This window comes from Hyla sarda, chromosome 9 (genome assembly GCF_029499605.1).
Source record: "Hyla sarda isolate aHylSar1 chromosome 9, aHylSar1.hap1, whole genome shotgun sequence".
NCBI lineage: Eukaryota > Metazoa > Chordata > Amphibia > Anura > Hylidae > Hyla > Hyla sarda.
The window spans coordinates 26,530,753-26,544,633 of NC_079197.1; the positions used below are offsets into that span (position 1 = coordinate 26,530,753).

Here is a 13,881-nt window from a genome sequence, read left to right on the forward strand (position 1 = left end):
AACGTGTGGGCAATATACAAATCACACCTGAAAGCAGATAAAAAGGAGAGAAGTTCACTTAGTCTTTGCATTGCAAAGTTGCAGTCTGAGGACTTGAGAACCAAAATTGTGGAAAAATATCAACAATCTCAAGGTTACAAGTCCATCTCCAGAGATCTAGATTTGCCTTTGTCCACAGTGCGCAACATTATCAAGAAGTTTGCTACCCATGGCACTGTAGATAATCTCCCTGGGCTTTGACTGAAGAGAAAAATAGATGAAAGGTGTCAACGCAGGATAGTCCGGATGGTGGATAAGCAGCCCCAAACAAGTTCCAAAGGTATTCAAGCTGTCCTGCAGGCTCAGGGAGCATCAGTGTCAGCGCAAACTATCCGTCTACATTTAAATGAAATTAAACTCTATGGCAGGAGACCCAGGAGGACCCCACTGCTGACACAGAGACATAAAAAAACAAGACTACATTTTGCCAAAATGAACTTGAGTAAGCCAAAATCCTTCTGGGAAAACATCCTTCTGGGAATGAGGCCTACAGAGAAAAGAACACAGTACCTACAGTGAAATATGGTGTAGGTTCAATGATATTTTGGGGTTGTTTTGCTGCCTCTGGCACTGGGTGCCTTGAATGTGTGCAAGGCATCATGCAATCTGAGGATTACCAATGGATTTTGGTTCGCACTGTACAGCCCAGTGTCAGAAAGCTGGGTTTGCATCTGAGATCTTGGGTCTCCCAGCAGGACAATGACCCCAAATATACGTCAAAAAGAACCCCGAAATGGATGGCAACAAAGCGCTGGAGAGTTCTGAAGTGGCAGCAATGAGTCCAGATCTAAATCCCATTGATCACCTGTGGAGAGATCTTAAAATTGCTGTTGGGAAAAGGCGCCTTCCAATAAGAGAGACCTGGAGCAGTTTGCAAAGGAAGAGTGGTCCAACATTCCGGCTGAGAGGTGTAAGAAGCTTATTGATGGTTATAGGAAGCCACTGATTTCAGTTATTTTTTCCAAAGGGTGTGCAACAAAATATTAAGTTAAGGGTGCCAATAATTTCGTACAGCCCATTTTTGGAGTTTGGTGACATTATGTCCAATGTGCTTTTTTTTCCTCCCTTTTTTGGTTTAGTTCCAATACACACAAAGGGAATAAACATGTGTATAGCAAAACATGTGCTACTGAAATCCTTTTCTGTGAGAAATACTTCATTTTCTTAAAACATTTCAGGGGTGCCATCATTTACTGCCATGACTGTATGTGTATAACAAGATATATATATATATATATATATATATATATATATATATATACACACACACACACACACACACACACAGTCATGGCTGTAAATGTTGGCCCCCCTGAAATTTTTCAAGAAAATTAAGTAAATGAAGAAAATTGTCCTGCTGGAAGACCCAAGATCTTGGACGTAAACCCAGCTTTCTGACATTGGGCTGTACAGTGCGACCCAAAATCCATTGGTAATCCTCAGATTTCCTGATGCCTTGCACACATTTAAGGCACCCAGTGCCAGAGGCAGCAAAACAACCCCAAAACATCATTGAACCTCCACCATATTTCACTGTAGGTACTGTGTTCTTTTCTTTGTAGGCCTCATTCCATTTTCGGTAAACAGTAGAATGATTCGCTTTACCAAAAAGCTCTATCTTGGTCTCATCTGTCCACAAGATGTTTTCCCAGAAGGATTTTGGTTACTCAATTTCATTTTGGTAAAATGTAGTCTTGCTTTTTTATGTCTCTGTGTCAGCAGTGGGGTCCTCCTGGGTCTCCTGCCATAGCATTTAATTTCATTTAAATGTTGACAGATAGTTCGCGCTGACACTGATGCTCCCTGAGACTCTAGGACAGCTTGAATATCTTTGGAACTTGTTTGAGGCTGCTTATCCACCATCTGGACTATCCTGCGTTGACACCTTTCATACATTTTTCTCTTCCATCCACGCCCACGGAGATTAGCTACAGTGCCATGGGTTGCAAACTTCTTGATAATGTTGCGCACTGTGGACAAAGGCAAATCTAGATCTCTGGAGATGGACTTGTAACCTTGAGATTGTTGATATGTTTCCAAAATTTCGGTTCCCAAGTCCTCAGACAGTTCTTTTCTCCTCTTTCTGTTGTCCATGCTTAGTGTGGCACACACAGACACACAATGCAAAGACTAAGTGAACTTCTCTCCTTTTTTTAAAGTGTGATTTTTATATTGCCCAAACCTGTTACTTGCCCCAGGTGAGTTTAAAGGAGCATCACATGCTTGAAACAATCTTATTTTTCCACAATTTTGAAAGGGGGCCAATAATTTTGTCCAGCCCATTTTTGGAGTTTGGTGACATTATGTCCAATTTGCTTTTTTTCCTCCCTTTTTGGGTTTAGCTCCAATACACACAAAGGGAATAAACATGTGTACAGCAAAACATGTGTTACGGCAATCCTTTTCTGTGAGAAATATTTTTTTCTAGAAAAATTTCAGGGGTGCCAACATTTACGGCCATTTGTGTGTGTGAGTGTGTGTGTGTGTGTATATATATATATATATATATATATATATATATATAGTTGTGTATGTAGGATCTACGATATTTGCTCATAAGGGGAACTCGAATGAAATACAATAAACCATGACTGGGACTTTCCATACAGAACAGAATAATGGTCAGTATGAAGCTTACAGCGCAAGTCAGTGTTTCCCAACTAGGGTGCCTCCAGCTGTTGCAAAACTACAACTCCCAGCATGCCCGGACAGCCGAAGGCTGTCCGGGCATGTTGGGAGTTGTAGTTTTGCAACAGCTGGAGACACCCTGGTTGGGAAACATTGCTCTAGAAGATAAGAAGAGGGGCTGACACAATAACCGAAGTCTCCCACATAGAGCCGCACCTCTCCTCGGCTATATTTATACACATATATATATATATATATATATTTATACACATATATATATATTTATACACATATATATTGGCTTGACAGAGGCGACGGGAGGCCGCCGAAACGTAGCTCACCTTTGATTAATAAAGACACCACTTTATTTCACCAATCTGGAGTGCAATCTGGGAGTTATAGTCTTGCAACAGCTGGAGGCACCCTGGTTGGGAAACACTAGCGTAAAGCCATAATGTGAGGTAAGTTCAGCTGAATAGACTGCCAGGAGATCAACGCTTATGACTGGGAAATGTACGCTGAAATCCTCCACATTGCGTCCGTCAGGCTGTGTCTCATTATGCTTTCATCATATATATTTATGGTCTATACAAGTTACCACTACTCAGCCCACATTGACTTTCAAATTACAAACATTGAGCGAACATAAGGAGAAGTACGGTCTTTATTAGGTGCGGTTGATGGGAAAGAACCTAAATTATTACTTAACATTATATATATATACAGTATATATATTTTTATATATATATATATATATATATATATATATAACAATGAGGTATTTATACTCAATGCTGCACTGTGGCCTATGTATAACCTATCTAGAAAGACCGCTCTGAAGAGGACCACGTGTGAAAGCAAATATATTTTATAAGGGTACGTTCCCACACGGCGTATTTTGCTGCGTATTTGCTGCGTATTTGGTGCTGCGTATTTTCTTACCCATTGACTTCAACAGAGAAAATAAAGTACGCAGCAGCAAATACGCAGCAAATACGCCGTGTGGGAATGTACCCTTAAGCAATATAAGCACACAAAGAATGTTAAAAAAGACACAAAAGACATGGACACAGAAAATAGGCAAATTCAGGTCCAGTGTAAAATTGTCAGATGGTAACAAGGCAAAATAAAGAGCACAAATATATCAGCAGTAATCAGATAGTGGGGGAGATTTATCAAAACCTGTGCAGAGGAAGAGTGGTGCAGTTGCCCATAGCAACCAATCAGATTGCTTCTTTCATTTTCCACAGGCCTCTAAAGAGGCCTATGGAAAATGAAAGAAGCAATCTGATTGGTTGCTATGGGCAACTACACCACTCTTCCTCTGCACAGGTTTTGATAAATCTCCCCAAATGTCTTTATATAAGGTGCATGAAACTGCATAGTAACAGGATATACCAAGGTAAGTATCAATTGTACATGCGCCGCTATATAAAGTGCAATTGTACATACAAAGTGCATAAGAAGGGAATGTACCAAGGTGGATATCAGATATAGTAAATAATAAATCCAAATATGCACAGTAGTATGGAGTTGAAAACTCCAACGCACAGAGACCAAGGGAGAATACAATAGTACTCAAGGTAAAAGCCCCCCTGTATGTTCCCCCGTCACCCACCACACCTCCGACGCGTTTCGCCCAAGCGGGGCTTTGTCCAGGAGAAACACGTCAGAGGTGTGGTGGGTGACGGGGGAACATACAGGGGGACTTTTACCTTGAGTACTATATTCTCCCTTGGTCTCTGTGCGTTGGAGTTTTCAACTCTATACTACTGTGCATATTTGGATTTATTATTTACTATATCTGATATCCACCTTGGTACATTCCCTTCTTATGCACTTTGTATGTACAATTGCACTTTATATAGCGGCGCATGTACTATTGATACTTACCTTGGTGTATCCTGTTACTATGCAGCTTTATGCACCTTATATAAAGACACTATCTGATTACTGCTGATATATTTGTGCTCTTTATTTTGCCTTTTTACCATCTTTTTGTTACCAATTTTGCACTGGACCTGCATTTGCCTTTGTTCTCTCCCACCTCCCCTGGTCCCCACCTATTTTCTGTGTCCATGTCTTTTGTGTCTTTTTAACATTCTTTGTGTGCTTATATTGCTTAATAAAATATATTTGCTTTTACAAGTGGTCCTCTTTAGAGTGGTCTTTCTAGATAGGCATTTGTGTTTTTAACACCACAGGACCGTGTTACTAGGTTAAACTCTAGGTATCCCCCATGTTTGTGTTGGTGCTAACTGTGGTCTATGTGTCAAGCATCTCATCTACATAAGTCATAAGATGACATTGTTGGGGGTCTTTATCCATGAATTTCAATAGCGGGAATGTAGTACTAGATTTCCGGGAACGGTTATGTTTTAGAGAAGGAGTTGTCTTCATGGGACACCCCAAAGTATTACTATGTTATTTCCTTCACTGATATACTGCCATAATATTAAAGGGGTACTGCAGTGGAAAACATTTTTTTTTAATCAACTGACTCCAGAAAGTTAAACAGATTTGGAAATTAATTACTTCTATTTAAAAAAAAGCTTAATCCTTCCAGTACTTATCAGCTGCTGTATGCTCCAGAAGGAAATGTGTAGTTCTTTCTAGTCTGACCACGGTGCTCTCTGCTGACACCTCTGTCTGTCTCAGTAACTGTGAAAAGCAGGAGCAAATCCTCATAGCAAGCAAACCTCTCCTGCTCTGGAAGGCACCTGACATGGACAGAGGTGTCAGCAGAGAGCACTGTGGTCAGACTGGAAATAAAAAAAGAACTTCCTCTGGAGCATACAGCAGCTGATAAGTACTGGAAGAATGTTTAAATAGAAGTTATTTACAAATCTGTTTAACTTTCTAGCACCAGTAAAAAATAAAAAATAAATAAAACGTTTTCCACCAGAGTACCCCTTTAATCATACAGTAGAATCATAATCCTAGAAAGTCCCTTTAGGGCACAAACTTCTTAGAATAATCTTACATGTGTTTCAACATCCTCTTAGGCTTCATCGGGGGAACAGTGTCTAAACCTGCAGGACGGATGCCTGTCAGGCCTCAGGGAATGCCATTTTATATCCCCCAGCAGCCTAATGTACAGTGCTGAAATAGCCACGATTTATGTAGTTGGGGTTTTTTGTTAAAGTAAATGATCAGTCAGTCATACAATACCTATAAGTGTTCTCGCCTAGAGAAAACATGCCTTGAAAAATTCCTTAAAACTTTATCAAGTTACAAGCGACAAGCCAATATATCTATTTATAGTTCCCTTCTTTTCCATCATCCTGAATAGAGTTGAGCGAACTTACAGTAAATTGGCTCGTAGCGAACCTCGCAGCTCGGCTGTTGATTACTTTAGTCTGCGTAAATTAGTTCAGCTTTCCAAGGGCCCTGGTTACCTGGAAAGGTCCGGGTTGACAGTCTTAGGTCTCCTAGGTCTGTATCCACCTTTTCCAGGCAACTGGAGCCCTTGGAAAGCTGAACTAATTTTTGCAGACTAAAGTAATCAACAGCCGAGCTGCGAGGTTCGCTATGAGCTAATTTACTGTAAGTTCGCTCAACTCTAATCCTGAATGTCAAAGCAGCAGATTGATCCTGTGTATAGATAAATCATCCTATACTACAATAGTAGAGGAGTATTGCCAACCATAAACACTTAAAAAAAAAAAAAAAACAGGATTAAAGGGGTACTCCGGTGGAAAACTTTTTTTTTAAATCAACTGGTGCCAGAAAGTTAAACAGATTATTAAATCTTAATCCTTCCAGTACTTATTAGCTGCTGAATACTACAGAGGAAATTATTTTCTTTTTGGAACACAGAGCTCTCTGCTGACATCATGAGCACAGTGCTCTCTGCTGACACCTTTTTCCATTTTAAGAACTGTCCAGAATAGGAGAAAATCCCCATAGTAAACATATGCTGCTCTGGACAGTTCCTAAAATGGACAGATGTGTCAGCAGAGAGCACTGTGGTCATGATGTCAGCAGAGAGCTCTGTGTTCCAAAAAGAAAAGAATTTCCTCTAGTATTCAGCAGCTAATAAGTACTGGAAGGATTAATATTTTTTTTTATAGAAGTAATTTACAAATCTGTTTTACTTGCTGGCACCAGTTGATAAAAAAAAAAAGTTTTCCACCGGAGTACCCCTTTAATTTTAGCTTCTGTATTATGGCCTACGGCCCAACTGTGGGTCTGATGAACCAAACTGATCCCATCATTGTTCCTATAATCATTAGATCCACAGTCAGGACAGGATTTGCAGCCATAATAAAGATGCAGAATTTTGCCCACATTATGGAAATCTGAATAAGGCCTGAGGATCTTTACAGCAAAATACGTGGCTCTATACCACAGAACCATAGGCACTCTGCCACCATATGGCACCAGTTTGTATAGAGGACAATGCCAGTGCAATACAGTATCCAATGGAGCAAGCCACCTAGGAAATCTGAGGCACATGAGGGCCCACACAATATGGCTGTGTGCATTGGGCCCTATACTGATTTTGACTAGAGATGAGCGAATTTACAGTAAATTCGATTCGTCACAAACTTCTCAGCTCGGCAGTTGATGGCTTATTCTACATAAATGAGTTCAGCCTTCAGGTGCTCCCGTGGGCTGGAAAAGGTGGATACAGTCCTAGGAAAGAGTCTCCTAGGACTGTATCCACCTTTTCCAGACCACCGGAGCACCTGAAGGCTGAACTAATTTATGCAGGATAAGTCATCAACTGCCGAGCTGAGAAGTTCGTGACGAATCGAATTTACTGTAAATTCGCTCATCTCTAATTTTGACTATAGGAATTATTTGTATGGGATTTTTCTCCTTCAGTTGCCCCTAGCAACCAATCAGATCGCTTCTTTCATTTTGCAGAGGCCTTGTTAAAAATGAAAGAAGCGATCTGATTGGTTGCTATGGGCAACTCAGCAACTTTCGCTATGGACAGGTTTTGATAAATCTCCCCCTTTGACCCTTTGGAGAGGTGGAGGAGCTGGCTGTCTGTGCAGCCTGAAGGTAAAGAAGCCCAATACCCTCTAGAGCAGTGTTTCCCAACCAGGGTGCCTCCAGCTGTTGCAAAACTACAACTCCCAGCATGCCCGGACAGCCATTGGCTGTCCGTGCATGCTGGGAGTTGTAGTTTTGCAACAGCTGGAGGCACCCTGGTTGGGAAACGCTGCTCAAGAAGATAAGAAGAGGGGCTGACACGATAACCGAAGTCTCCCACATAGAGCCGCACCTCTCCTCGGCTATATTTATATATTTATACACACATATATAAATATCTTTATACACCTATATGTATATATTTATATATATATATATCTATATATATATATATAGTTGTGTATGTAGGATCTACGATATTTGCTCATAAGGGGAACTCGAATGAAACACAATAAACCATGACGGGGACTTTCCATACAGAACAGAATAATGATCAGTATGAAGCTTACAGCGCAAGTCAGTGTTTCCCAACTAGGGTGCCTTCAGCTGTTGCAAAACTACAACTCCCAGCATGCCCAGACAGCCTTCGGCTGTCCGGGCATGCTGGGAGTTGTAGTTTTGCAACAGTTGGAGACACCCTGGTTGGAGAACACTGACCTAGAAGTAGATGGTTATGTATATGATATTTTGTGTTGGCTGTCCGGACATGCTGGGAGTTATAGTCTTGCAACAGCTGGAGGCACCCTGGTTGGGAAACACTGCTCAAGAAGATAACAAGAGCGGTTGAGACAATAACCTAAGTCTCCCACATAGAGCCGCACCTCTCCTCGGCTATATTTATACACATATATATATATATATATATATATATATATATATATATAGTTGTGTATGTAGGATCTACGATATTTGCTCATAAGGGGAACTCGAATGGAACACAATAAACCATGACCGGGACTTTCCATACAGAACAGAATAAGGATCAGTATGAAGCTTACAGCGCAAGTCAGTATTTCCCAACTAGGGTGCCTCCAGCTGTTTCAAAACTACAACTCCGGGCATGCTGGGAGTTGCAGTTTTGCAACAGCTGGAGGCACCCTGGTTGAGAAACACTGCTCTAGAAGATAAGAACATGGGCTGACACAATAACCTAAGTCTCCCACATTGGGCAATTGTTCAATGTTCCATCTTCAAGAAGGCCCCCCCCAAGAACTGATCCCCTCGGAACTATCTAAGTTTACCGCTGCCGCCTTCCCTGACTTAAAACACCAAGGAAAGTAAGAAGAACCCGTTCAATGCCTTAGACCAGCACAGAGGTTACGATGAACTCTTTCACTGCTCTAGACCACCATGGACTGTCTAAAACTGCAAAATGGAGCCCTATTTTCTATAAAACCGTCTCTGACCACACATGTTTCTGATCCTAAGGGATGGAATGGCTGACAAATGATAGTTGCTTTGTCTTCACCTTTTTGTCTTCATGCCAGAAAGTTAAAAGGGGTTCTCTGCCATAAGGTGATTTCAGTACGTACCTGGCAGACAGTAATGGACATTCTTAGGAAGGATCTGCGATTGTCTTGGGGCTAAATGGCTATGTTGTGAGATTACCATAACACTGTGGCTAGCTTTTTGTGAACTGGTATTTCCTGTTTGAGTTTTCTTCTTTTGCCTACAAATCCCATAATTCAATTTTCCTCCCTCCCACACATCAGCCACCCCACACATTGAAACATAAATGAGCTGCATCCATTCAAAAGACCTGTGGTTTTCAATCAGGGTGCCTACAGCCGTTGCATTAGTTGCAGATTGATCTCTCTCCACCGTGCGATCGCTCCACCCATAAAAGCAGACAGGCTCCCTGTCATCAGCTGACTAGTGAGTCAGGTCTCGGCCGCATTGCAACCTGGGAAAAATCTGAGACAACAGTCATTTTGTATGCTGTTAAAAATAAATATTGGGGGGAAAATCACATAAGAATTGTGATAAAACTGTCACACACAGGTACAGACACTATATTATGAACTACACTAACTTTACAGCCCCTGTAGCATAGTCAAATAAGAAAAAAAATCCTGGAATACCCCTTTAAAGTGTACCTGTACAATCACTATAGTGTACAAGGCTCAATGTAATTCTATGGTGGTGGGTCTCACATTGGCTATGAGTGCTATGGAGATGAAGCAGAAGACTCTGACTCCTAAGTTTAATGGCGACGGAGAACACAACAGCATAAAATAATTTTGAAAAATGATTATTGTGAACCCTGCTGAACTTTTTTTCATATTGTTACGCCTAGCGCTCCGGGTCCCCGCTCCTCCCCGGAGCGCTCACGGCGTCTCTCTTCCTGCAGCGCCCCGGTCAGTCCCGCTGACCGGGAGCGCTGCTCTGACATGGCCGTCGGGGATGCGATTCGCACAGCGGGACGCGCCCGCTCGCGAGTCGCATCCCAGGTCACTTACCCGTCCCGGTCCTCTGCTGTCATGTGCTGGCGCGCGCGGCTCCGCTCTCTAGGGCGCGCGCGCGCCAGCTCTCTGAGACTTAAAGGGCCAGTGCACCAATGATTGGTGCCTGGCCCAATTAGCTTAATTGGTTTCCATCTGCTCCCAGACTATATCTGTTCACTTCCCCTGCACTCCCTTGCCGGATCTTGTTGCCTTGTGCCAGTGAAAGCGTTTAGTGTTGTCCAAGCCTGTGTTACCTGAACCCTTGCTATCCATCTTGACTACGAACCTTGCCGCCTGCCCCCGACCTTCTGCTACGTCTGACCTTGCCTCTGCCTAGTCCTTCTGTCCCACGCCTTCTCAGCAGTCAGCGAGGTTGAGCCGTTGCTAGTGGATACGACCTGGTTGCTACTGCCGCAGCAAGACCATCCCGCTTTGCGGCGGGCTCTGGTGAACACCAGTAGCCTCTTAGAACCGGTCCACCAGCACGGTCCACGCCAATCCCTCGCTGACACAGAGGATCCACTACCTGTAAGCCGAATCGTGACAGTAGATCCGGCCATGGATCCCGCTGAGGTGCCGCTGCCAAGTCTCGCTGACCTTCCCTCGGTGGTCGCTCAGCAATCGCAGCAGATTGCCCAACAAGGACAGCAGCTGTCGCAGTTGACCGCCATGTTACAGCAACTTCTGCCTCTGCTACAGCAGCAACCATCTCCTCCGCCAGCTCCTGCACCTCCTCCGCAGCGAGTGGCCGCTCCTAGCCTCCGCTTGTCCCTGCCGGACAAATTTGATGGGGACTCTAGACTCTGCCGTGGATTTCTGTCTCAGTGTTCCCTGCATATGGAGATGTTGTCGGACTTGTTTCCTACAGAACGGTCTAAGGTGGCGTTCGTAGTGAGCCTTCTTTCAGGAAAGGCCTTGTCTTGGGCCACACCGCTCTGGGACCGCAATGATCCTGCCACAGCCACAGTCCAGTCCTTCTTCGCTGAGGTCCGTAGTGTCTTCGAGGAGCCAGCCCGAGCTTCTTCTGCCGAGACTGCCCTGCTGAACCTGGTCCAGGGTAATTCTTCAGTGGGCGAGTACGCCATCCAATTTCGTACTCTTGCTTCCGAATTATCATGGAATAACGAGGCTCTCTGCGCGACCTTTAAAAAAGGCCTATCCAGTAGCATCAAGGATGTGCTGGCCGCACGAGAGATTCCTGCCAACCTGCAAGAACTTATCCATTTGGCCACCCGCATTGACATGCGTTTTTCTGAGAGACATCAAGAGCACCGCCAGGAAAAAGACTTAGATCTCTGGGCACCTCTCCCACAGTATCCGCTGCAATCTACGCCTGGGCCTCCCGCCGAGGAGGCCATGCAAGTGGATCGGTCTCGCCTGACCCAGGAAGAAAGGAATCGCCGTAGGGAAGAAAATCTTTGTCTGTACTGTGCCAGTACCGAGCATTTCTTGGTGGATTGCCCTATTCGTCCTCCACGTCTGGGAAACGCACGCACGCACCCAGCTCACGTGGGTGTGGCGTCTCTTGGTTCAAAGTCTGCTTCTCCACGTCTCACGGTGCCCGTGCGGATTTCTTCTTCAGCCAACTCCTCCCTCTCAGCCGTGGCCTGCTTGGACTCTGGTGCCTCTGGGAATTTTATTCTGGATTCTTTTGTGAATAAATTCCGCATCCCGGTGACCCGTCTCGTCAAGCCGCTCTACATTTCCGCGGTCAACGGAGTCAGATTGGATTGCACCGTGCGTTACCGCACAGAACCCCTCTTGATGTGCATTGGACCCCACCACGAAAGGATTGAATTTTTCGTCCTCCCCAACTGCACCTCTGAGGTCCTCCTCGGTCTGCCTTGGCTCCAGCTTCATTCTCCCACCCTCGACTGGACCACCGGGGAGATCAAGAACTGGGACTCTGCCTGCCATAGGAAGTGCCTCTCCCCCCCTCCCAGTCCCGTCAGGCAAGCCTCAGTGCCTCCTCATGGCCCCCGTCCTTGTGTCACCCTGCCCCGTGCCAAGCTTCACCCTCTGCCCTCCCTCCCCATTCCCACTCCTGCTGTACTCCCTGCCTTTGAGGAAGCCCTCCATTCACTCCCGGTGTCCTCATCCCAGGTAGAGCACTTGTCGGACAAAAAAAGGGGGAGACCTAAGGGGGGGGGTACTGTTACGCCTAGCGCTCCGGGTCCCCGCTCCTCCCCGGAGCGCTCACGGCGTCTCTCTTCCTGCAGCGCCCCGGTCAGTCCCGCTGACCGGGAGCGCTGCTCTGACATGGCCGTCGGGGATGCGATTCGCACAGCGGGACGCGCCCGCTCGCGAGTCGCATCCCAGGTCACTTACCCGTCCCGGTCCTCTGCTGTCATGTGCTGGCGCGCGCGGCTCCGCTCTCTAGGGCACGCGCGCGCCAGCTCTCTGAGACTTAAAGGGCCAGTGCACCAATGATTGGTGCCTGGCCCAATTAGCTTAATTGGTTTCCATCTGCTCCCAGACTATATCTGTTCACTTCCCCTGCACTCCCTTGCCGGATCTTGTTGCCTTGTGCCAGTGAAAGCGTTTAGTGTTGTCCAAGCCTGTGTTACCTGAACTTCTGCTATCCATCTTGACTACGAACCTTGCCGCCTGCCCCCGACCTTCTGCTACGTCTGACCTTGCCTCTGCCTAGTCCTTCTGTCCCACGCCTTCTCAGCAGTCAGCGAGGTTGAGCCGTTGCTAGTGGATACGACCTGGTTGCTACTGCCGCAGCAAGACCATCCCGCTTTGCGGCGGGCTCTGGTGAACACCAGTAGCCTCTTAGAACCGGTCCACCAGCACGGTCCACGCCAATCCCTCGCTGACACAGAGGATCCACTACCTGTAAGCCGAATCGTGACACATATATCTTAATAGGTACACTATTAGGTTAGGGTCACACGTGCCATATTTCTCAGCGTATTTTCTGCAGCTGGTTTTCTACCCATTGATTTTCAAAACTGGAATATCCTTTTAAGCCTAAATGGAACGGCTATGGGTCTTTGCCACAAAAACATGTCATCTTATAAGTTATTGATGAGTTGACAGCTTCTTCTTCAGACAGTACACACATGGTGACATGTGTTTCCTCTGCTTAAGTCAGGGAAGTCTGCTATGTGGGCGGCGAGAGCCTTATTTAGCCACAAAGTCCTAGACCATATCTTTTAGGTATGACTGTGTGATAGCCTGGGGGATGTAGGGTATGGGGAGTGTAGCTGTGCAGTAATTAAAGGGTGCTTGTTAACCCTAGCTATTCGTTACGCCAGGGTGAGGGCTCCTCAATAATGCTTTTCCTACCGCCACCCTTCCCAAGAGCGATAGGGAGGTAGATAATAATAGATTGTCCACAACCGGAGGGTTTCTGAAACAGTATTTACTTTTGCTGAAGGTTTTCTGCAAGCTTCAATAACATAACAGTCTCTCAGCATAACAACGGCTTTCCTTGGAGATTGACGAAGGTTGGGACTTTAGCATTTAGAGTCTTTTAGTACTGTGCGTTATTCCACTGGATTTAGGGGTTAGTTGCGGTCCAGTAGTCACACTAGCATTAGCGGGGATTTAAATTTGAACTCACGGTTTTGGTTCCGCTGAGGTCGGCAGGTTTTTGAGGCCTTATATGGGCAGGGGCTGGACTAATGCTAATTGGTCCATACTGATGTCAATCACCATTACAAAGATTTGTGGGTAACACGTGACCCAAGGACCTCCAAAGGTCCTCCAACATACCATAGATATTATTATCATGGTCACATGACAGAAGGTCCTGCGACGCTGAACAAGGTAAGTACTATACATTCCTATAAAATATATATCATTACTAAATATATAC

At 45.0% G+C, this 13,881-nt stretch overlaps 1 protein-coding gene across 2 annotated transcripts in view; it reads left to right on the forward strand.

Annotated features, from left to right (window-relative positions):
- Nucleotides 1–13,787: 13,787 nt before the first annotated feature.
- PLXNB3 (plexin B3) overlaps nucleotides 13,788–13,881 on the forward strand; it is a 137,411-nt gene continuing 137,317 nt past the window's right edge. For both annotated transcript variants that reach the window (XR_008847883.1, XM_056539957.1), the window contains exon 1: nucleotides 13,788–13,832. Coding sequence is in view for 1 of the 2 variants with exons in the window: in XM_056539957.1 (XP_056395932.1) it covers nucleotides 13,803–13,832 (30 nt within the window). In the remaining variant the exon portion in view is untranslated. The remainder of the gene's footprint in view (nucleotides 13,833–13,881) is intronic.